Here is a 24,101-nt window from a genome sequence, read left to right on the forward strand (position 1 = left end):
ACGACATCGTAAGGTAGCTCTTCTATGTTTCAGATCTTTGCTTAGTGGCATGGTTACGACATCGTAAGGTAGCTCTTCTATGTTTCAGATCTTTGCTTAGTGGCATGGTTACGACATCGTAAGGTAGCTCTTCTATGTTTAACATCTTTGCTTAGTGGCATGGTTACGACATCGTAAGGTAGCTCTTCTATGTTTCAGATCTTTGCTTAGTGGCATGGTTACGACATCGTAAGGTAGCTCTTCTATGTTTCAGATCTTTGCTTAGTGGCATGGTTACGACATCGTAAGGTAGCTCTTCTATGTTTCAGATCTTTGCTTAGTGGCATGGTTACGACATCGTAAGGTAGCTCTTCTATGTTTCAGATTTTTGCTTAGTGGCATGGTTACGACATCGTAAGGTAGCTCTTCTATGTGTAACATCTTTGCTTAGTGGCATGGTTACGACATCGTAAGGTAGCTCTTCTATGTTTCAGATTTTTGCTTAGTGGCATGGTTACGACATCGTAAGGTAGCTCTTCTATGTGTAACATCTTTGCTTAGTGGCATGGTTACGACATCGTAAGGTAGCTCTTCTATGTGTAACATCTTTGCTTAGTGGCATGGTTACGACATCGTAAGGTAGCTCTCCAATGTGTAAGATCTTTGTTTAGTGGCATGGTTACGACATCGTAAGGTAGCTCTCCAATGTGTAAGATCTTTTCTTAATGGCATGGTTACGACATCGTAAGGTAGCTCTCCAATGTGTAAGATCTTTTCTTAGTGGCATGGTTACGACATTGTAAGGTAGCTCTTCTATGTCTCAGATTTGTTCTTAGTAGCACAGTTAAGACATCGTAACCTTCCTGCAGCACAGCAGTGAGATCAGAGCTGAAGCATTTGCCTTCTAACAAGTCCGCCTTCAGCTTCGTCTACCACAACTATATGCTTCATTAGCAAGTGTTCTTAGCTTCCACTTGTCCTCAAGCTCAACAATTAACTCTTGTTCTCTTGCCAAGACCTCCTGGAGTCTTTTGAAGCAGCTCCTCACAAGTTTATTATTCTCCACCAGTCTCTTTCCATTCCATCTAATCACTTCATATTTCACCAGCATCTTTCTACTCATGAGAGGTTGGAATTGTCTCGGTGGATTCTTTGTCTTAGCAGCTGCCATTGTGTATATTCCTTCCTCGACACCTTATAATTCAATACTATTCGATTCATGTTTTTTGTCTTCTGTGTGTGTGTGTGTGTGTGTGTGTGTGTGTGTGTGTGTGTGTGTGTGTGTGTGTGTGTGTGTGTGTGTGTGTGTGTGTATGTGTGTGTGTGTGCGTGTGTGTGTGTGTGAACATGTTTGAATAACAGTCGATTTCCGAAAAAGACTGTACAAAGAACATATAAAGCACACCCAACACACAGAATAACGTTCAATAATCAATTAAAACACAAAAATCAATAATAATCGTAGCATGAGCTAAAGCACTGTGTTATATGCAATTTCAACTCATATATCAGCCAAGTTGATATTCTCAAAACTGAACCCGGGAGATGCAGCTGGGATTAGCCAACCTCCCCCCAAAACAACACAAGACATTTCTCGGGCGGCAGCGCCCGCTGCAGCAGCGGGGCGACAGCCATACACGACAAAAACGAGGGCGCCAAAGTCCCCCCTGAACTCTGGGGGCGGCGAGCGGACCCCAGCCATCACCTCTCGTGGCCCGCTCCCTCTATGGCTCATGAAATAGAAATCGTGCGAGTTTTTCATCAGCCGTTTGCTATCCAATCAAAGGGGAGGGTCACGAGTAGGGAAAGATGGGACGTTGTGGAAGAGGGACTCCTCTGTCGGGGGCAAGGATTGGGACGGGGGACGGCCCTTCTGTCGGGGGAAGGATGGGGACGGGCCTTCTGTCGGGGACAAGGAGGGGGACGGGGGACGGGCCTTCTGTCGGGGACAAGGAGGGGGACGGGGGACGGGCCTTCTGTCGGGGGCAAGGATGGGGACGGGGGACGGGCATTCTGTTGGGGGCAAGGATGGGGACGGGAGACGAACCTTCTCTCTGGAGTATGATCAAGAGTCAACCATAAACAGTCAAGCAGCGTATCTCTGTACGGTAATTTATTTTGTGCTTTTCTACAAGTGGATTCCACGCCGGTGCTGCATACTACAGAGCTGATCTTACGTAGATTATATAACAGCACTGTATATATTTTTGTGTCTAGGTTCCAGAGGAAGAAGAGAGGAAACATTTGTTAGAACTGATGAAAAGATATATTTTGTTCGGGGAATTAAGGAAGAGCGAAGCATGTTGGAGGACTGAGAGAAAAGCTGTGCCTTTTTTTTTAGGGGGGAACTGATAAATAAGAAGCCATTAGAGACAACAGTAATCCTTTATCAGAATACGGTGGTGGAAGGCTCGAAGTGGGTTCGCATGAACTCCTAAAATCTATCTCATTCTGAGTGAAGTCGACGTCTCTTTCCTAACTCTCGTTTTATCCATTACGCATGAGGAAGCTCACCTCCCTGGCTTCCACCAGCCTTGCTCTTCACGAATCAAGTCCAGTAAACGTGAATATTTTGCCTCTCAGTGTATCTCCCGCGATTAAAATTTCCTGTGATTACAAGATTTGTCCTTCTGTGAGCTCTCCTCTCTGTTCACAGTACTGATTATAGCTATAATTGTCCTCATTTCTGCCTGGGCATTCTGGTATAGGTCTGTGGATTGTAGTGTGGTCACCACCTTCACACATGGCTCTTGTCACCAAGTCAGATGTATATATCTGAATCTCTCACAACCAACACTGCTATTTTCAACACTTGGCCAATATAGTGTCATACAGCCTCATCTCTTCTTAATTTTTCTCTCAAAAGTTCTGGTTGTCTTTAAGAAACACCTATAATCTAATAAAACTAATCTAATAGGTGTTTTAATAATCTAATCTAATCTAATTTAAACTAATCTAATCTAATAGGTGTTTTAATAAAACACCTATAAACACGTCTATAATCCTCGCTCTAATTCTGATGACTCGGCAATGAGATCAGTGTCTCATGCGACCTGCTTTCAGTTCAGTTCGAGATAGTATCAACCTTAAATGGGCCAGATACTGAACTTCTTCATTCCCTTAAGGCCTTATTTTGTTAGAATGAAAAATACAATTTTGGAGAGGTGAGAACGACAAGAAGGAAGCAGAAGATGGAGAAAAGAGCAAGGTGGTAAGAAACTTAGAAGCAGGAGTAAAGTGAAAGGAGAAAAAGGAACAGGAGAAATGAGAGATAAGAGGATGAGACCTATCATCTCACACCTCCCACAAAGACAAGAGGTAGGCGGATGAAGACGGATGAAATATAGAGTGAGGTTTGTGGAGATGGACTTGATGATCACAGGTGTGTGTGATGTTAATGGAATTACACAAGTGAGGGGACGGACAGGTGTGTGAGAGAGAGAGAAGAGGAGAGAATGGTGAGGAGGTAATGGAACGAAATGTAAATGAAGGATGAAGACAAAAAGAGGTGTGAAGATCTTCCTCCAAATATGAATTAGCTAAGACAAGACCAACTACCTCTTGCCAGTGTATATGGGTCTTACTGGCTCTCTGTGGGACTCCAGTTAAGAGATAGTGTGAGTGTATTAACATGTGATTGTCTTAGCAACTTCAGTAGTGTGATTGTATGTGACAATTTACTGCTAAATTTTGTTATCCAATTTCTCCCTGAGTCATCATAATTCATCATTATCGAGATTAAAGATAAACCAAATAAAACAATATATTATTGTAGTGAATATGGGTATTATGGTCCATTAAAATTGTTGGGGCAATGACATTTGATAATGACACAGAAAATGCAAATTAAATATAAATATATATAATGAAGACATGACATACATCATAATGAAGAGATTGGTTGACATGAAGCTGTCCTGACAGCTTCATGTCTACCAATTACTCTTCCGATTATCTTATATAATTCTCTTTTAACATTAGTCCCTTTGAGACAGTTTGACCTCTCTTCGTTACCTTCTTCCTACAGTTAATAACAATTCTGAATCTCGCTGCCGTATCTCCAGACACTATTCAGATAGTCTTCCATCTAACTGAACTCTTAATGGCCTTGTTGAATTTCTCGGATCGTCTTCGCGTCGAAAGCCAGATTGAGACTCAAAAAAAAAATACACAAACCGACCTTCCTCCTGAATTATTTTAGACACAAAATGTATACATTATCATAACTCTGTTTATCACATTCATGGGGTCGGGAGATAAATTTTAACGAGGCGATGACTAATTAAACAGGATTTTCCTCTCCCTAAAATCATGCTGTTTTTCAGTTTTGAAGTTTTATTTTGAATGGGACGCTCGCTAATGATACGGACTTGAACTTTGTGTGTGTGTGTGTTTGTGTATTTGTGTGTTTGCATGGGCTGGGTGTTTGTGTAAGTAAAAAGAATGCACCAATTCGAGAGGAGTGTTTGTGTGTGTGGTATGTAGGTATGTGGGAGTTGTGTGTGAGAGGGGGGGGGGCGAGTTGGTGTAAGTTTGGGGAGGTTTGAGTGTATTGGTTTGTGTGTGTAGGCTTGTGTATGTAGTTTGTGTATAGCTTTTTGTGTGTGTGTATTATGGAGGAGGCTCAGTGTGTATCTTTGGAGGTGAGCGGAGGTTGGGGAGGGGGGAAAAGCGTAGTATGTTCTGAGGGGAATTGATTTGTGTGTGTACTGACCTAGTTGTACTCACCTAGTTGTGCTTGCGGGGGTTGAGCTCTGGCTCTTTGGTCCCGCCTCTCAACTGTCAATCAACAGGTGTACAGGTTCCTGAGCCTATTGGGCTCTATCATATCTACACTTGAAACTGTGTATGGAGTCAGCCTCCACCACATCACTTCCTAATGCATTCCATTTGTTAACCACTCTGACACTAAAAAAGTTCTTTCTAATATCTCTGTGGCTCATTTGGGCACTCAGTTTCCACCTGTGTCCCCTAGTGCGTGTGCCCCTTGTGTTAAACAGCCTGTCTTTATCAACCCTGTCAATTCCCTTGAGGATCTTGAATGTGGTGATCATGTCCCCCCTAACTCTTCTGTCTTCCAACGAAGTGAGGTTTAATTCGTGGTGTGTGTGTTGGTTTGTGTGTGTGTGTTGGTTTGTGTGTGTGTGTGTTGGTTTGTGTGTGTGTGTGTTGGTTTGTGTGTGTGTGTGTTGGTTTGTGTGTGTGTGTGTGTGTTGGTTTGTGTGTGTGTGTGTGTGTTGGTTTGTGTGTGTGTGTTGGTTTGTGTGTTTACTAGTTGTGTTTACTAGTTGTGTTTTGCGGGGGTTGAGCTTTGCTCTTTCGGCCCGCCTCTCAACTGTCAATCAACTGTTTACTAACTACTTTTTTTTTTTTTTCCCCATACCACACACACACACACACACACACACACCAGGAAGCAGCCCGTGACAGCTGACTAACTCCCAGGTACCTATTTACTGCTAGATAACAGGGGCACTTAGGGTGAAAGAAACTTTGCCCATTTGTTTCTGCCTCGTGCGGGAATCGAACCCGCGCCACAGAATTACGAGTCCTGCGCGCTACCCACCAGGCTACGAGGCCCCCTGCTATCCACCAGGCTACGAGGCCTGTGTGTGTGTGTGTTGGTTTGTGTGTGTGTGTGTGTGTGTGTGTGTGTGTGTGTGTGTGTGTGTGTGTGTGTGTGTGTGTGTGTGTGTGTGTGTGTTGGTTTGTGTGTGTGTGTTGGTTCGTGTGTTTGGGTTTAAACGTGCGTGACGGTGGATAGTGTAAAGTGGGTATGTTTGATAAGAGTTTGCTTATAAGATGGGTTATACGCATGGGAGAGGAATTTGAATGTAGAGAAGGTTAGATTAGGTGGAAGCTGGAAATACAAGTAAAACCAAACGTAGGAAAATATTCATACCCTGAATGACTGGTCAACAAGTGGAATGCATTGAGGCTAACAGCTGTGGAAGCCACCTCCATCTACAACCTCAAGGACAGGTTCGACAGAGATTTTCAACGTCACGAATGATTAATCTATAACCGAACAGGTTCAACAAGGCCAGTACACGGGGCATAAAGACCTAGACCTCACTTCCCTGAAGTGCATGGTCATCACCAAAGCCATCAATGGAAGTGGTCCAAAAAGTGATCCCTGTGGGACGCTGCTAGTAATGGCGCTTCACCGTAACACGGGATGTACATGAAATTCTTCCCACATGAGAGCTGGTGGAGCTATTCATCCAGCTTCACCTGGGATGAAGTCCACCACAATGCCTTAAGCAACATAATATGTGGGGAATTTTGTACACCTCAGAGCATCATGGTACAAGAACCACCGATTGAGTGCAATAGTGTAAAAGAACCACCGATTGAGTGCAATAGTGTAAAAGAACCACCGATTGAGTGCAATAGTGTAAAAGAACCACCGATTGAGTGCAATAGTGTAAAAGAACCACCGATTGAGTGCACTAGTGTAAAAGAACCACCGATTAAGTGCATTATGGTAGAGGAACCACAAATTGAGTGCACCATGGAAGAAGAACCACCAAGTGAGTGCACCATGGAAGAAGAACCACCAATTGAGTGCACCATGGAAGAAGAACCACCAAGTGAGTGCACCATGGAAGAAGAACCACCAATTGAGTGCCCCATGATAGAGGAACCACCAATTGAGTGCACTAATAATAAAAACCTCTAACGAGACCACCAGGAATGGCTCCAAATATTGAGATCCCTTAGAAACAATCCAATTCTTCCCTGACAGAGCTCATGCCCCCTAAGATCACACCCTAAGAGCCCTTATATAAGATCACCATAACAGCCAGGAATCAGGTGACAAGTGCACCCCTGGATGATAAACTCTGGAGATAAGTCAGGGAGTCGGGGCGGAATGACAGAAATAAAAACACGCGGAACAAAAGCTTTTAATGGCACTCTTCCTGTGTGAGAGAGGGAGATGGAGACGAACTGTTGGGGCGTCCTGGCAGAGAGAGGACGACCTAAGTTATACAATTAAATGTAATGCATGCGAGAGACAGATGAGAGAGAGTGAGAGAAGGATACGAGGGGGGAAAAGGGAGAGGAAGAGAGAGAGAGTGGAAGAAGTGAGAAAGAAAAAGAGGCCGAGGGAGAGAGAGTCAGAGTGAGGGAGAGAGAGAGGGAGAGGGAGAGAGGTAGAGAGAGAGAGAGAGAGAGAGAGAGAGAGAGAGAGAGAGGGGGGGGGGAGAGAGAGAGAGAGGGAGAGAGACAGAGGGATGGAGAGAGAGAGTGGGAGGGAGAGAGAGAGTGGAAGGGAGAGTGGCAGGGAGAGAGAGTGGGAAGGGGAGAGAGAGTGGGAGGGGGAGAGAGTGAAAGGGAAAGAGAGTGGGAGGGGGAGAGTGGGAGGGAGAGAGAGTGGGAGTGGAAAGGAGAGAGAGAGTGTGCAAAGGAGAGAGAGTAGGAAGGAGAAAGGGGGCAAAAGAGAAATGGGGAAGAGGGAAGGAGGAAGACAGAATGAGAGAATAACGGAGATACAAAGACAAAGACTGGAGATCTGTCGTTAAACATCGCCAGGGCCATCCAAGTGAGGCCACAATCCTACCATTAAACCAGGCAGACGGGACTGTTACAATCAGGAAAAGGCTTATCTCCTGGCGAACCATTTTATACTACCAAGATCCAGATCCCTGAACCAAAACAACTATCTCCTCCAACTTGATGCAAGCAATGCCTTACAAATTGATATGCAATGCTTATCCAACAGCCAGAAGTCCGGTATATCCTTAACAACTCAATGTAAGGCACTAGGGACCGAATAAGGGTGGGTAAAGACTTACGCTAATGTGTGTGTGTGTGTGTGTGTGTGTGTGTGTGTGTGTGTGTGTGTGTGTGTGTGTGTGTGTGTGTGTGTGTGTGTGGATCTATTGGCTTCGATCTCACACGCCTCTACCAACTGTGCTAACTCAAGGAATTTGACTCTCCCGACAGTACGAAGCAGATGAACGTCTTGTCCACAAGTGGATGTGTCATTCAACTGTCGGCAACTGCAGGCCTGAGTCAATACTTTCAATTCCTGGCATATTATGTTGACAGTAATCTGCGAGTACATTAGTATTTTTTTGTGATCATCATCGATTACTACGTAGTTGACAGTGTGGTTACAGGAACGGTCGTTCTGCTGTTGATCTTCTGTTTAACCTCTAAGGGCCGTTAGACACTTGGCGACTCAGGATCAGCTGTGTGGAAATGGCAGATGTCTTTGGTCGATTATGGTTTTTCGGACTATAAGCAAAGCTTCAAGTACTGGGAAGAAACTGTTCCCAGATCTTTAGGGCTGTTCACTCAGCCGCCAGGCCCCCGTGCGTGCGTGTGTGTGTGTGTGTGTGAAAGAAAGAGAGAGAGAGAAAGAGAAAGAAAAAGAGAGAGAGAGAGAGAGAGAGAGAGAGAGAGAGAGAGAGAGAGAGAGAGAGAGAGAGAGAGAGAGAGAGAGAGAGAGAGAGAAAGCCCGTTCACGTCCCACGGGATGAGGAAGGGGGGGGTGCAGAACGATCAAATACTCACCCCGATCATTCCTTTAGCTATCACTATCATCAAAGTTAACAGCTCACCCAGCAGGGAACACAAATGTTTAATGACCAAGGCAGCAGCGGTGTTAACCACCGTATCCAGCCAGGAACCAGTGAATCATCATGTCGTCTGCCAACATACATATAATTATGTCGTCTCATAGTCTTCGGGGGTTCAGTCGTTTCGTAAACATCCATCGTCCGAAGATGTGTTATCAAACTGGAGATATTCACGAACGACAGAACTCCCGGAATCCTGTTGCAAGTTGCAGACAACACTTCCTGAACACGACGTGACAGGCAAGGCAACTGACGCATTAAAGCCGACTTCACGGAAGTCAGCCCCATTGATGTCAGTGTTCCTATTTACCTTTAAGTGATGTTCCTCGTGCAATGAATAAACGCTTTGATATTCATGCTGGGGATTGTTGTGTATGAGATTCACTGATGAGTCACACATAATGATGAGTCATTATACTATTACCTTCACCTTAAAGTTCAAGAAGAGGGACTTGGATGAGCTCCTCGCGGGTTTAGAACAAGGGGAAAAAAACCGGGTTTTATATTCATATCTCTGGTTCTTCCCTCGACCCACCGGTGACTGACCCACCTAAACACTGTATGTGTAGAAGGCTTGGGTATGTCGGCCCCCACACCACTGACCCACCTAAACACTGTATGTGTAGGAGGCTTGGGTACGTCGGCTCCTCACACCACTGACCTACCTGAACACGGTACGTGTAGGAGGCTTGGGTACGTCGGCTCCTCACACCACTGACCTACCTGAACACCGTACGTGTAGGAGGCTTGGGTACATCGGCTCCTCACACCACTGACCCACCTAAACACTGTACGTGTAGGAGGCTTGGGTACGTCGGCTCCTCACACCACTGACCCACCTAAACACTGTACGTGTAGGAGGCTTGGGTACGTCGGCCCCCACACCACTGACCTACCTAAACACTGTACGTGTAGAAGGTTTAGGTACATTTGTCTCTCGCACCACAAGACCCGCCCCATTAACCTCAGCATCTCGCGCTTTCCCCTGACAGTTCTCTTCCCTTTGTGTGAATGTATGACCGCGTCTCCGAGAAGAACATAAACTAAGAGAAGGGAACTTTCAGGAGAAAGCGCCCAGTCATTATGACTGTATAGCACTGGGCAGGGATCAGAATAAGGATTTGGGATTGAAATTGAAACCAGTATATTGAGGTCAAATACACACAAAGGGATGAGGTAGCTCAAGCTATTCTCACCCCGTTCAGTATATCGTGTTAATACATACATATATACACATCACAAGCAATAAACGTATTACCGAACATTCTGAGAGATAAACATATACATTTTCTAGGATTTGGGATGGGACTGGGGGAAGGACTGGTGCCTATACCACTTGAACGGTCAGGGATTGAACGCCGATCTGCATGAAGGGAGACCGTCGCTCTACCGTCCACCCAAAGTGCTTTGGGCTAGAAAAAAAAACAATGTTGTTTTAGGATACTACTATTACGTTGCGATGGTTTCGGGGCTCAACGTCCAAGCGGCTCGGTCCTCGACCAGGCCTCCTTGAACTAAACTACTAAATAAACCCCAACTGACTTAACTCCCCACACAGAAAACTTGCCATTTGTACAACAAGTACAAACTTGAAACTTGAAACTTGAAAAACTTGAAAACTTTGTACAACAAGACTTGACAAAACCTCTCAAGGCCAGCTCCCCATTAGCGACCATTCCCGCATAACCTAACAACCATTTGCATCAGTGTCGCAACAAACTGGTCGTAGTGCAACAGTGCATCAACTGAGCATGTTAAGGCTCACACTCAACACAAATGGCTCCAGCTTTCCCCCTGTTGCAAAAATTTTGAATCTCGCTTAGCATTAAATATAACCTAATTTGGTTATAATGGAAATAGAAGTGAGAGACTCGTAAGATGAGCAGCGATAAGGACAGTTTCCAGTAATATACATACAGAAAGTCATCCTTGATTGCTCTTCCGAGTTCGTATTTCTGGGAGAGTGAGAGGGTGTGAGAGAGAGAGAGAGAGAGAGAGAGAGAGAGAGAGAGAGAGAGAGAGAGAGAGAGAGAGAGAGAGAGAGAGAGAGAGAGAGAGAGAGAGAGGAGAGAGAGACAGGAGAGAGAGAGAGGAGAGAGAGAGAGGAGAGAGAGACAGGAGAGAGAGACAGGAGAGAGAGACAGGAGAGAGAGACAGAAGAGACACAGGCTGAAATTAATCTTTCAGGAAAAGATAGTTGAGAAGAATAGAGATTATGACAATATCAGGTTGGGGTGGGGGGGGGGGTGAGGGTGGAGGACCCACTTCACTTAGGAGTCGAACTATCACCATGTTTATGGCAGTCCCTTTTAGTGTCTTCCCGTAGCAGTCGACGCCTCCGTATTGGTGGTAAATGGATTAATTAAATCATAACCATCTATATTACGCCGGAAAACATCTGCTGAGAGCATGATGAGTCAGTAGCTATGATGAGAATGGTCACGGTAGAAGTATTATAAGTGGTGGAAGTATTACATTGTCTCCGAGACAATGGGGACAAAACTGTAGTGGTGATCAAGATCTCTATATTTACGAGACTTGGCGATCACCAATCCTGGTGCTGCCAATCACCAATCCTGGTGATTGGCAGCACCGCCTGGACTTGCCACACTGACGTCCACATAGGTGTTAGCCAAAGTTGAAACCCACGTGTGTTGTCCCACTGGGTTCTAAGCTAACTGAAGCAACTAGATACCCTAGAGCCTCCAGTAGTTTCCTCTTTCATCGCCTTAGCGTGGCGATCCAGAGAGGATATACACAGTGCATCCATGATTCCTGCCCGCCATCTACTCTGCCCTACTTCCCTATCCTCTCATATTGACCCCCTCTTTTATGTTGACCTTCCTCTCTCTCTCATGTTGACCCGCCCTCTCTCTCACGTTGACCACCACCCCTTCTCTCTTGAATTTGAATATATATATATATATATATATATATATATATATATATATATATATATATATATATATATATATATATATATATATATATATATATATATATGAGAATTCATGAAGGGCATTGTATACTTGGTCCGGTGAAGCTGTGAGGTGTTGCTGAAAAGGGCTGCAGGCATAGCCACGATCATAAATATATTGAATTGCGAATTATACAGTGAACGCCACTCGAATGATACGAGTGGTTTTATATTTTTATTACTTAATATCTATAAAACTCTGACTTTATTCTTCACCTTTATGTTCAGGCTGATATTTTCTCGCTACATGAACGCGATCAATGGAGTAACATGTTATTAAGTATGATTAATAGGAATGGATCATGTCTTCTAGCACAAAATGTTAGTTTCTTGGGTTTTTGATTGGGAAATTTTAACTCTAAAAAAATATTATTTTGCACATTCAAGTGGCCTGACGCGTTTCACCAAGGAACAATTAGCATCTATAGAGGCACAGGAAAATAGAATACAAACACAGGCTACATATATTCCGTGAGTGTAATTACAGGAGAGGTTCGTACCCCTGTCGAGATTACTGGGTAATCTAGCCCTGCATTCTCATTGGTTAACTGAGGCCCAACTTGACACTAGGTGGGGGGAGTAAACTGGCAGTTCTGGTCTTGATGGCAACACGTACCTAGGGGTAAACTGCTTGTTGATAATTGAATGTGTATGATGTAATATATAGCTATCATCGCAAGCAGTACTCAAAGGTCCCGAGTTCGATTCCGTCACAAGACTGAGATGTTTCGCCACTCCTTAAACCTGCTGTCTCTGATCATCCAGTTCAAAATAGTTACTGGAGAGTTAGCCAGCTGTTGTGGGTTGCATCCTCTGAATGGTCAGCTAAATAACCTGTCCCAGACAACAGGGAAATCGCCCATGTTCTGACCCAGCTTCTTGTGTGGTGGTCTGGCACTATACATTAACATAAAAATGAGTGAACTGATGAAGATGCTTTACAAAATTAGCATAATCTTCATCTCCTATGATGCTCTATCATCTCCTGACTGATGCTCCTCTCTCCGCCAAAGTGGAAAGCAGGATAATTGATGATACAAAAAGTGAACCTCAAATACTTAACGATGGAGAGGAAAAGTTCATCACTGAACGTTTTCCAACAAAAAAATATACCTCGCAGATGAACACACACAAAAAGGAACTAGTTAGATGACTAAGTCAGTAAAGATAAAGCTTTAACAACCAAGTACAACCTCTGCACGAAACATCACTCCACCAGGAATCACATATATTATGAGATATATAGAAAAGAACCAAACACAGCCACACAGGAAATCAGATCAGAAAAAAATACATAAAAAAATCTACGAAAGCAAACTTGCACAAAACAACAGGATCCAAACTTTTTATGTCTCGAAGTTTAACGAGGCAAAACGAAGGCCAAAGACCCGACAGGAACCTTAAATAATGAGACCCCATTCATAATCAACGATAAAGGGCAGAAAACACTCTGAATGAATACTTCACATCAGTGTTCCACACTAGGAAGACTACACAACCTCCCAATACCCACAACAAATAAACGAGGCAGGTGAAGAGAATGAATTAAGTGATATTTCCATAACGTGCAAAACCATCAGGATTGATACATTAAAGGGTTCTAAAACCCCCAAGTGTGAATGTAATTCAATCAAAAAACACAAAGGAGCTGCCCGAGGCACTGTGTCTACCACTGAAACTCCTGTTCAGAAAATCTGTGGATCAAAGGTAAGTCCTCTTAGATTGGAAATATGCAAATGTTACCCCCCATCTTCAAAAACACAGAAAATAATAATAAATTAATCAGGAAGAGGTCAGCAGAATACTACTGACTTATGAGTCTCGCCTCAGATACACGCAGACTAATGACTAAAATCCTCAGGAATGAAATCATTAACAGATCTAGGAAAATGAACACAAGGTTATGTAAAAAAAAAATCATTTTGCCTACCTAACTTCCTCGCGTTTTTTGGAAACGATAACCACCTATAAGACAAGATAACTGCCAGTAGACGGAGTATACATAGATTTCTCTGAAGCTCATACCAAGGAACCGTATGAAAATCAGGAAAAGAAATTAGAAGCACATGTAATAAATGGGAAAAATAGTAGAATGGATGAAACAATGGTTTCAACAGAGAAACCAAAGGGATGTCTAAAGTGCAAATGAATGAGAGGAATAATGTAGTGAATGGGCTACCACAAGGTTCCATCTTAAGGTCAACGGTTTTGTTACACACAGAGATCACACTAACGTGATGCATCAAATGAACAAATCCACAAAGGTCTTGACGAGGATTCGAACCTGCGTCCGGGAGCATCCCAGACACTGCTTTAATCGACTGAGCTACGACAGGGTAAAAGGGTTGAAACCAAAGTTCTACTGAACTTACTGGATCCCGTAGTCTCTCCGAGGCACAAACAGGATTTTACACAACCCCTCCCCCCCCCCTGCACCCGAGCTATGTCAATAGGCCGTTCTCCCTCATTTGTTCAACATTTTTGTCATATACATTCATGATACAGATGACAATATTACTAACCCAACCCAATTTGCAGATGACACTACGATTTATGGTAAAACAGGGAGCGAAAATGAAACTGAGGTGTTACAGACACACTGTTTAACCTAATTAACCTAGAGCTAACCTAAAACTGTCCCCATTAACCAAGGAAAACAAAAAACAGTTTGCAGTGAACATATTCACCTTTCAATCATATTAGGAAACAAATTATTGCTATGATGGCTGACTACAGACTGTGTGGGCCAACATTTCCATGAAAATATAACGGCAAATTCTCTAGCATCTTTAAATGGCTCCAACCCATTGGACTGGTTGGTACAGCTATCCCTGGAAACACAAACCGAAACTGTCTCTATTTTCCGCTTGTTACAACTTGTAATAAAGTTGTTACATCTTGGCTTAACGTATTTATGACGTATTAGAACGTTGTTACAACTTGCTATATTGGTTGTTATAACTGGTTAGGAGGTGTTAAAACTTGTTCGAACGTTGTACCAACGTCGTAGTTTCGGTGTGTGTTTGGCGGGTATGGCCTCGTTTCTGGCAGGTCGGCGTTCGATCCCCGATGGTCCATGGGGTTGGGCAACGTTCTTCACGTCCTCATATCTTAGGTCCTTGTACTCGTATCCCTTTTAAGTGCCATGTAAGTAATTATCAAAAGAAGGCTACGTGTCCAATGTAGCTACATAGTTATAAAGTGCTTAACCAATTTGATGTAAAATTCACACCCCTATAAACACAGCATCATGGTATAAATTAACCAGAAAACTCATATTGGCCTAATGGAATAAAACTTTTAAAGAGCCGCGGTCTCAGTATGAACTAAAAAAAACCTTTCTCAAAAACCTAACATACGTGTCCTTGCCAAATATTTTCCAAACTACTCATTAGCCACCAAAAAAATTGGGAATGTAATATAAATTGGCCTTTAAGTAAATGATTTCTATTCTTTTGGACCGATTTCAGGCAAAATCTAATCAGCCTCTACGAATATTATGGGGTAAGTAATAATTTTATTTCGGGTGAAAATCGGTTTAACTATTCAGGCAAAGCAGCAATAGCATACGGAAGGAATTACAAAATCATTAAAGTCCAGCTTCATGCTCAGGTCTGCCGCAGGGGCCTGACGGCTGAGTGGACAGCGCTCGGGATTCGTAGTCCTGAGGTTCCGGGTTTGATCCCCGGTAGAGGTTAAAACAAATGGGCAGAGTTTCTTTTACCCTAATGCACCTGTTCACCTAGCAGTAAATAGGTACCTGCCCAGATTACAGCGAATTACTGAAAGCGTCAAAATCTAGGCTACCCAGCTAACGTACCAGAGAAGATAATTAATAGTCCTTATAAGCGTCATTACTAAGGGTGGTTATTCCTTGCCCTAACCCAAGGCAATTTTTACCTCCGGGCTGATTACTTAAAAAAAATACCATATGTTCACCAAGAGGATTGATTGCAGAGCCAATGTGGTATTGTCCACGACATCCTGATACCACACATAAAACAATGAATTAATGCTACATGCTTTGGAAAGTATTGTATAAGATACTTTGAATAAGCTTATCATCATATACATTTTAACATCTGAAAAAAGTTATATAGGAAAACCATTAGTTTCCAATTGCTATCGTGACCCGTCAGAGGTAGTAACAGTCTGCAAGATTAGATGAAACCCAAGAAGCCTTGCCCCAGATCAGCCTGAAGACATAATTACAGCAAATAGTTAACAACTGGGTTAACATTCAAATGAATACCCGTTTTTGTTGATGCTCTGAAGTAAAATTAAAATATATTTTAATCATAAATGCTTGTACATTTATAAGTCCGTTAGTTTACACACAGTTACAGCAAATTACAGTAAACATATAACGAAGGAGCACCCACACAATACAGAATTAACACTTCAAAATAAATTGCGAAGAATTTACAGTCTTTTATACTTTTCCTTAAATATATCAAAGGGAGAAAAGTATGAAAAAGTTGGGGAAAGGCTTTGTCACAATTCCGTAAAAGAGGGAACAGAGAAGACTGAAGCCACAGCAGATCAATAAGACTTCCGTCGGTGCGGTATAAGACTTAAAAAATAAAAAAGGATAATTTTTTTTTATAATCGACGGGTGCTAGTAGGAGGCTTAGAACTCGTCATTGGGTGAGTCTTATTGTCTATTATTGTCTATTGTCTATTATTTTCTAGAGTCTATTGTCTTTTCTGCCCGAAACGCTGTGCGTACTAGTGGCTTTACAAGATTGTCAATACTATGCTATGTATTCTCTCAAACCCAATGTACCTTCTTGTATATAAATAAATAAATAAATAAATAAATAAATAAATAAATAAATAAATAAATAAATAAATAAATAAATATTGTCTAGTGGGTCTATTGTCCCCGGTGTCGGGGACAGGCAGCCTGCATTCAGGCTTATAGAGGCCCCCCATTCCCTTAGCCAACTACTGACCTTCTCCAGAATGCAACCCACAACAGCTCCCTGACTCCGTGGTATCTATTTTACTGCGAGATCAAACTAACCTCGCGGTTTCTTTACGTTGATTCCAGAGGGGGGGGGGGGGGGGGGGAAGGGGGGGAAGGTGGGGGTCAAAGTCCCCGAGGCTCGGTCAGGGGCATCAGATGAAAGGAAACGTGCCCAACGGTTTCTGAGCAGGTTGGGAACTGAACCCAGGTCCTCGATCTGAGCCGAGGACGTAGACGATTGGGCTACAAGAAGCATTTGGTAGACACTTAGGAATACAATAAAGAAGTATTGCTACAATGTGTAAAACATCATTTATAAAAACACTCAATGTTCACTTCAAAAGTGTGCCCAACCACTTTGGCTGGACGGTAGAGCGACGGTCTCGCTTCTTATGGGTTATTCATGCCCGTGCCACCTATTGGGTGGCTTAATCTGTATCAATCAATCGGTCTCGCTTCATGCAGGTCGGCGGCGTTCAATCCCCGACCGTCCACAAGTGGTTGGGCACCATTCCTTTCCCCCGTCCCATCCCAATTCCTAATCCTGACCCATTCCCAGTGCTATATAGTCGTAATGGCTTGGCGTCTTCTCCTCATAATTCCCTTCACTCTAAAGAGTGGTCGTCGTAAACATTAACAAGAGTGGAGGGGGGGGGCGGAACTCTTATTAAACACAGCCACTGCTTCAACAGTCAACTAAATCAAAGGAATCAAAAGCAAAACAATTGACGTTTGAGAAGTGCCTAAGCAAGATGGCATCTTCCTCTCTCTCTCTCTCTCTCTCTCTCTCCAGGTTTTCACAACCAGTATTGGTTAAAGTTCCTCAAATCACCCAGTTGCGAGGCTCAGGTGTCAGCGGCCCCTCCTTCAGGTGTCAGCGGGGCCTCCTTCAGTGTCAGCACTCCACCTGATGGCTCTTACCATTGTATTAACCTGTTTAAACAACCTGATTAAACAATGTTGCCATTACAACCTGTTTAATCACTGTATACATCTATTTCTTTTCAAGGAATCAAGCCATGCCGTAAAAATTGTGACATTAATATATTTTAAATATTTAATGTCACATTTAACATTAATTTAATTTAATGTTAATGTTAATAATTAATTTATTAACAAATTTCATTTAATATAATGTTAAATATTTAATTTTAATATATTTTTAAATATTGTTAATATATACAATTTTGTATGCATCGGCCTTAATAGGTTAGGTAGGTTGTTTGGGTGCGTACATTTCCGGTTAGTCAAAACAGTTGTAAATTTTTAAAAACAGTTTTTTTTATATAATTTAAAAAATGTAAAAAAATGCCACTTTCTTATTTTATTCTCGTTTAATCTTTTCAAAGTGTTCACACCTTAATAAAATTAAGCCTTATAACTGCTCGAAATTTAAGACAAAACATGAAATGGAAAGAAGAATTTTGTAGGTGGGATGTAGTACTGACCTATAAGTACTTCCCTATCAGTGACTATTTGGAAGTGAGGACAGGGTCATCTCGCCCCCTACCTACTATAGCCTTGTTGTACCTGTGGCTAAGTTGAGGGTTTAACCTCGATCTGAATTAGCACGTGTGTGGCTATCGCAGGATTTATTGTCTATCGTCGGATTTATTGTCTATTGCCAAGGTGAGGAAGGGGATTTTTATTTACATGCAAACCAGTAACTATAATTCTTGTATTTAAAATGTATCTTATTTAAAATAATATTTTGTGAGTAAATATAATAAGACCCAAAAATTAATGATTATTTTTGGATAAATTTTAATTATAATAAATGTCTAGTTTATGCATACCAATATAGCCATTTTTTTTAGAGAGATATTGACCATATATAGTGAATAATGATGCTGATTGTATAATTTGATGCTGATTGTATAATTCACAATGAATACATTTCACTTTGAATAATAGTCTGGATAATGCAGATAAATTGTCTAATAATTATTAACGAACATATTTGAGCTTTCAAGTAAATATAAAGAGCAACTCTCAGGCTGTCACGCGAGTGTTCAACGTGTTCAATACCAGAATGAACAGCTACAGTGGATGAACACTTTACCACGTGACTGAATGCCATAGTCATGGCAACGTAAATCAACAATACATTCGTATTCAAAACTAACACTTTGCAAAAGTGTTGTGTCTGTGACTCAACTACAAACGAGGTAGTTTGTGGTATAGATCTATAACGATTCGAGAATAAATCACTGCATGCAGCTTTCCCTGAAGAGAGTGACACATATTACATGTAGCAACCCTGGAAACACAAACCGAAACTGTCTCTATTTTCCGCTTGTTACAACTTGCAATAAAGTTGTCTCATCTTGGATTAACGTGTTTATGACGTATTAGAACGTTGTTACAACTTGCTATATTGGTGGTTATAAGTGGTTAGGTGGTGTTAAAACTTGTTCGAACGTTGTACCAACGTCGTAGTTTCGGTGTGTGTTTGGCGGGACACAGCATGATACATGTAGCTAAACGTGTCACGGAGTATTGTGTCACCAGCACTCTTCCTCCAGGAAGTGGTGACAGGTTCTCTCATACTTTCCGATACCTGATCAACCAGGCTGTGACTCATACGTCAGGCTGCGAGCAGCCGCGTCTAACAGCCTGGTTGATCAGTCCAGCAACCAGGAGGCCTGGTCGACGACCGGGCCGCGGGGACACTAAGCCCCGGAAGCACCTCAAGGTAACCTCAAGGTAAGGCACTTCACTCCTGAAAGACGTAAGAAGACCTACTTTGTCTCTCACCTGACAGCTGCAGCAAGTTGAAACCAAGGAAATCATTCCCACATGTGTAACAGTAACATTTGGGCTGTAATTGAACTTTGCAACATGTATTTATTGCTCTAATGGCCTCGCGACGGATCGGATTGTGGGGACACTGATGCCCTGAGCCAGCTGCAGGTAACGCAGGCAAGAGCCCGTTGTCAGGTGGAGAATACCTCCAACAATAACGGAAATGTGGCTAAAGTAGCGCTGCTGAGCTGCAGCCGAGGTGGGGACGACATTTAACATGTGAAGTTACTGCAGTCAGCGGCGGCTCAGGGTAACCACACAAATGTAATGGCAGGCACGCATGCATTGGTTGCAACAACAAGGGGCAACATGCACGATATTCTAGCGCTCCGTCAATATTTACACTCTGGAGACAGAGCGCGCGCCCGCCAAACACACACCGAAACTACGACGTTGGTACAACGTTCGAACAAGTTTTAACACTTCCTAACCAGTTATAACAACCAATATAGCAAGTTGTAACAACGTTCTAATACGTCATAAACACGTTAAGCCAAGATGTAACAACTTTATTACAAGTTGTAACAACGTTCTAATACGTCATAAACACGTTAAGCCAAGATGTAACAACTTTATTACAAGTTGTAACAAGCGGAAAATAGAGACAGTTTCGGTTTGTGTTTCCAGGGCGTGACTCAGACCGTTGTTGATCAACAGGCAAGCCATGCTTCCGGGTGACTTAACTGCCCCAAGTTCTTGGGTGGAGCAGACAACAGCAGTCCTTAAATATACCTTATGATGACAAGAAAAAAAGCCCGTCGAAACAGCCACTCCCGACTGCTTTCCCTTTCCCATAGCTCGCCTTAAGTCTTACCAAACAGGTTTTGCTTAGAACACGATCCACCGTCGGCTTAAAGCAAGATCTCCACAACTACTATGTGAACATTGGCGAAAAGTCAAGGGATCAGCACCAACTCGACCCTACCTATCCAGGCTTCGAACCCTCGCGTGGCGAGGGGGGGGGGGGGAGGGGGGTGGAGGGGAAGAGAGACGGGCGAGCGTTCTACCACTGAACCACAGCGACTTTCACTTGTACCGACACCACTACAGTCACCTGAAGCGACCTTGTACTTGATTTTTTTCACACACAACAGCTTCTCAGACGCCCCCAAGAGTCTCTCATCCGTCACCGTGAAGACCTTGCACTCAAGAGCTGGTCACACACTTTTCAGAAACACTCACGTTTATCCTTCAGGAATTTAATGGAGCAGAGAGCAACACCTGGCTACCCCCCCCCCCCCCCCACCGTCAACCAGCCTACCTGATAAAACTCACTAAACTACGCCATGTTCCGCCACAGGGAATGTTGAGCAGCAACAATGAATTAATTTCAACCGTAAAAAAGTCAGACAACAAGCCCCGCCACATGAAATATTTCATGTGAATTAGAGACGAGTGTCAAACACAAATTCCTTCTAAATGTGGAAGAGGAATTAACCATATTTTCACATGTTTTGCTGTAGCATAGATATGGATTAGTCTGAGCAATGTAGGTAGAACAGGGGTCTGCGTCCTCTGCTTGTCACCGATAGACCCGGCTGGGATCAAACCCTAGGCAGGACAAAAATGGTTGGGCACGTTTCCTTTCACCTGATGAAACTGTTCTCAAAATAATAAGGCGAAAAACCTATCGAGGCCGAAAAAACGTAAGTATTACGGTGTTATAATATGTTCTCATACGTCGTATTTTTAACGGTTTAATCGATTCCTCAAAAAAATACGACGAATTTTAGGAGATGACGTGTTGCAGGCATTGTGTCGTTGATCATGCAAGAGCAATAAATGCTGCCCATCGCCACTCTAATTAAACAAAAGGCCTTTCACCGGCATTTGTCATCAATGCCGGTGAAAGGCATTAATAACCCCCCCCCAAACACACGTGTCATTTACGACACTATTTTTGTCATAGAGAATTAACACTTGATGCATATGTATCAATGCCCATAAAAATATTTATCTTTTATTTTTTATTTTATCGTCAATTGGACATACTATTTGACCCACCTGATCAACCGGGATGTGATGTGACTGTGAGCAACGGCCACTAACAGGCTGGTTGATTAGTTCACCAACCAGGGCACAAGGTCAGAGACCGGGCCGCGGGGATGTTGATCACCCGAACCATCACAAGGATACAAGGCGCCTGGACGAAAGAAAAACACAAGTTGCAAGGACGCAAGTCCTTGCAACTTGCAAGATTATGGACGCAAGTCCAATGTCTCCTGAGACTGATGGATGCCTTCTATATATATATATATATATATATATATATATATATATATATATATATATATATATATATATATATATATATATATATGTCGTACCTAGTAGCCAGAACGCACTTCTCAGCCTACTATGCAGGGCCCGATTTGCCTAATAAGCCAAGTTTTCATGAATTAATTGTTTTTCGACTACCTAACCTACCTAACCTAACCTAACCTAACTTTTTCGGCTACCTAACCGAACCTAACCTATAAAGATAGGTTAGGTTAGGTTAGGTAGGGTTGGTTAGGTTCGGTCATATAACTACGTTAATTTTAACTCCAATAAAAAAAAGTTGACCTCATACATAATGAAATGGGTAGCTTATTAATTCATAAGAAAAAAAATTGAAAAAATATATTAATTCAGGAAAACTTGGCTTACTAGGTAAATCGGGCCTTGCATAGTAGGCCGAGTACGACGTTCTGGCTACTAGGTACAACATATATATATATATATACGTATATATATACATACATATACATGCAAGAGCAATTACCGCTGAGGCAGTAATGTTCCTTCCCTGAGCACCTGAGATAGACTGCTGAGGTGACCGAGAACTTGGGTATTTATACCCATGTTGGTGATGTCAGATCACCAACTGGGGCAAAGAATTCAACATCACCCTAAACTGGACTCCATTCCTGGTTGGAATCCCATTAAATGAGAAAGCCGATGAAACTGCTAAATTGACAACTCGTCATCCAGTAATCCACAAAATAATCTAACCCAGCCTAGAGCACATAAAAAACACAATCACCAAAAACTCGGACACCTCAACAAAGCTCATCTACACCAGAGAGTAGCAGAAGGTTCGCCCTCTGCAATCCTAGAAAGTGCGAACGCATCTTCTGCCAAACAATCACAGAAAAGCCACTCCTTCACTATCTCCTGGAGTGTGAAGCCACCAAGGATCTTAGAAGAGCTTTAGGAGTCCCTAATTGTTGCAGTAACCACCCTGAAGCCATCAACACTGTCACTCTTCTGGTCATGAAAAGTGTCCAGCAGCTGGAGACCCTCATAAAGACTGTCAAGCAGTATCCTCCCCCGCGATAGCAGCCACATATTAAGGACTGACGATTTAAGTGCAAGCACAGCACAGCACTTTGGTCCTTTCACGACCAAAGATCACATTCACTCCAAAAAATTTACCACTTACGGGCTATTCATGCCCGTGCCACCTCTTGGGTGGCTTAATCTTCATCAATCAATGTCACATCCTTTGTCACCGAGGCTTGGAACGAGGAGCCGGCGGCGTAACAAATATATATATATATATATATATATATATATATATATATATATATATATATATATATATATATATATATATATATATATATATATACATATATCATGAGTGAATACCATAGTGTTTATACATTACACTAGTCTGCAATTGAATAAGTCGAAAGTTTCCGGATTTGGCAGACGTGAGAGATGGCCTAGCCTGCGAACCCTCGCTAAATGGTGGCTCTCCACAACTGGTGATATGATCCCTGAAAGCCAGCAAGTTAATGCACGAACCTAAAAGTCTTGCAGAAAAAAAAAACTTATGAAATATTGCACATTAAATAAAAGTTACTGGCGCATATTTCTATATAAATGAAAAGTTTTGAGAATTTACGACCATTGCCTGGGTTATACCTACGGTGGGTTTTATTTTCCTCCGTTTTCCCCCTTCCACAAACATTTCATTCCTCAGTCATTAGTCTTAATTCATATGTCTTAACACCCGGACTCCTTCTTCCCGCCAATGTCTCTGCAGCGAGGAACCCTTCTGAAAGAAATTACCCGTCCAAAGAGCCAAGTATTTTCACCCCAAGTTTTAATGCAATTCTTACATGTGCTAACACGGGCACACCCGCGGCCAACTTTCCTTCTTTAAGGAAGGAAGGAGTGGAAAACATGTTATCATGAAGAGGAAAACTTCCAGGAAGCACCGGTGCCCGGGCAAGGAAACTGCAGTAATAATATAAAGGAGAGTGGGGCGTCCCCCCCTTGTTAGATATAATGCATCCTGGTGTTTACCTCCCACACACACAGCTCCTCCAGCGTGTACTATGTCTTACCCTTCCTCCTCTTTCAGTGTGTCCTAAGTCTTACCCTTCCCCTCTTTCTCCTCTTTCAGCGTGTCCTATGTCTTCCCCCTTCCCCTCTAGGGTGCCACTCCCAAGTCATCGTCCTCCTGTACTGTGGTTCTCGTGGCTGGTTTACTGATTTAGCCCATAAAGCTACCAGATAAGAACATATAGTCCAGAATACATGTTCAGGTGATTTATTAAGCTAAAATAGTAATGAACCCCCCCACTATTTAATTATATTTTTCCTAGTGCCGTAGACTATAGTTCCTTATTTGATATATACAATAAGTATTGTTCCTTGTTAATGTTTGAGATTAGCGTTCTATTCTTTTCTGAAAGCATAGTGCTTAATTCTGTTTATTAAATATGGTGAAATATAAGGAGTGCTCGTCACACATAAAAAATAAAACATAACATAAAAGGAAACTGTATTT

General features: G+C 42.5%; 2 protein-coding genes across 2 annotated transcripts in view; one reads left to right on the forward strand and one right to left on the reverse strand.

Moving 5' to 3' along the window:
- The window catches only part of LOC123755383 (uncharacterized), a 246,532-nt gene that overhangs the window by 211,793 nt on the left and 10,638 nt on the right, over positions 1-24,101 (reverse strand). The window lies entirely within an intron of this gene.
- On the forward strand, positions 6,284-6,661 carry LOC138366762 (uncharacterized). The gene has a single exon (XM_069328040.1). It carries the CDS (start codon positions 6,284-6,286, stop codon positions 6,659-6,661), a length of 378 nt encoding a protein of 125 aa, XP_069184141.1.

This window comes from Procambarus clarkii, chromosome 20 (genome assembly GCF_040958095.1).
Source record: "Procambarus clarkii isolate CNS0578487 chromosome 20, FALCON_Pclarkii_2.0, whole genome shotgun sequence".
Taxonomy (NCBI): Eukaryota; Metazoa; Arthropoda; class Malacostraca; order Decapoda; family Cambaridae; genus Procambarus; species Procambarus clarkii.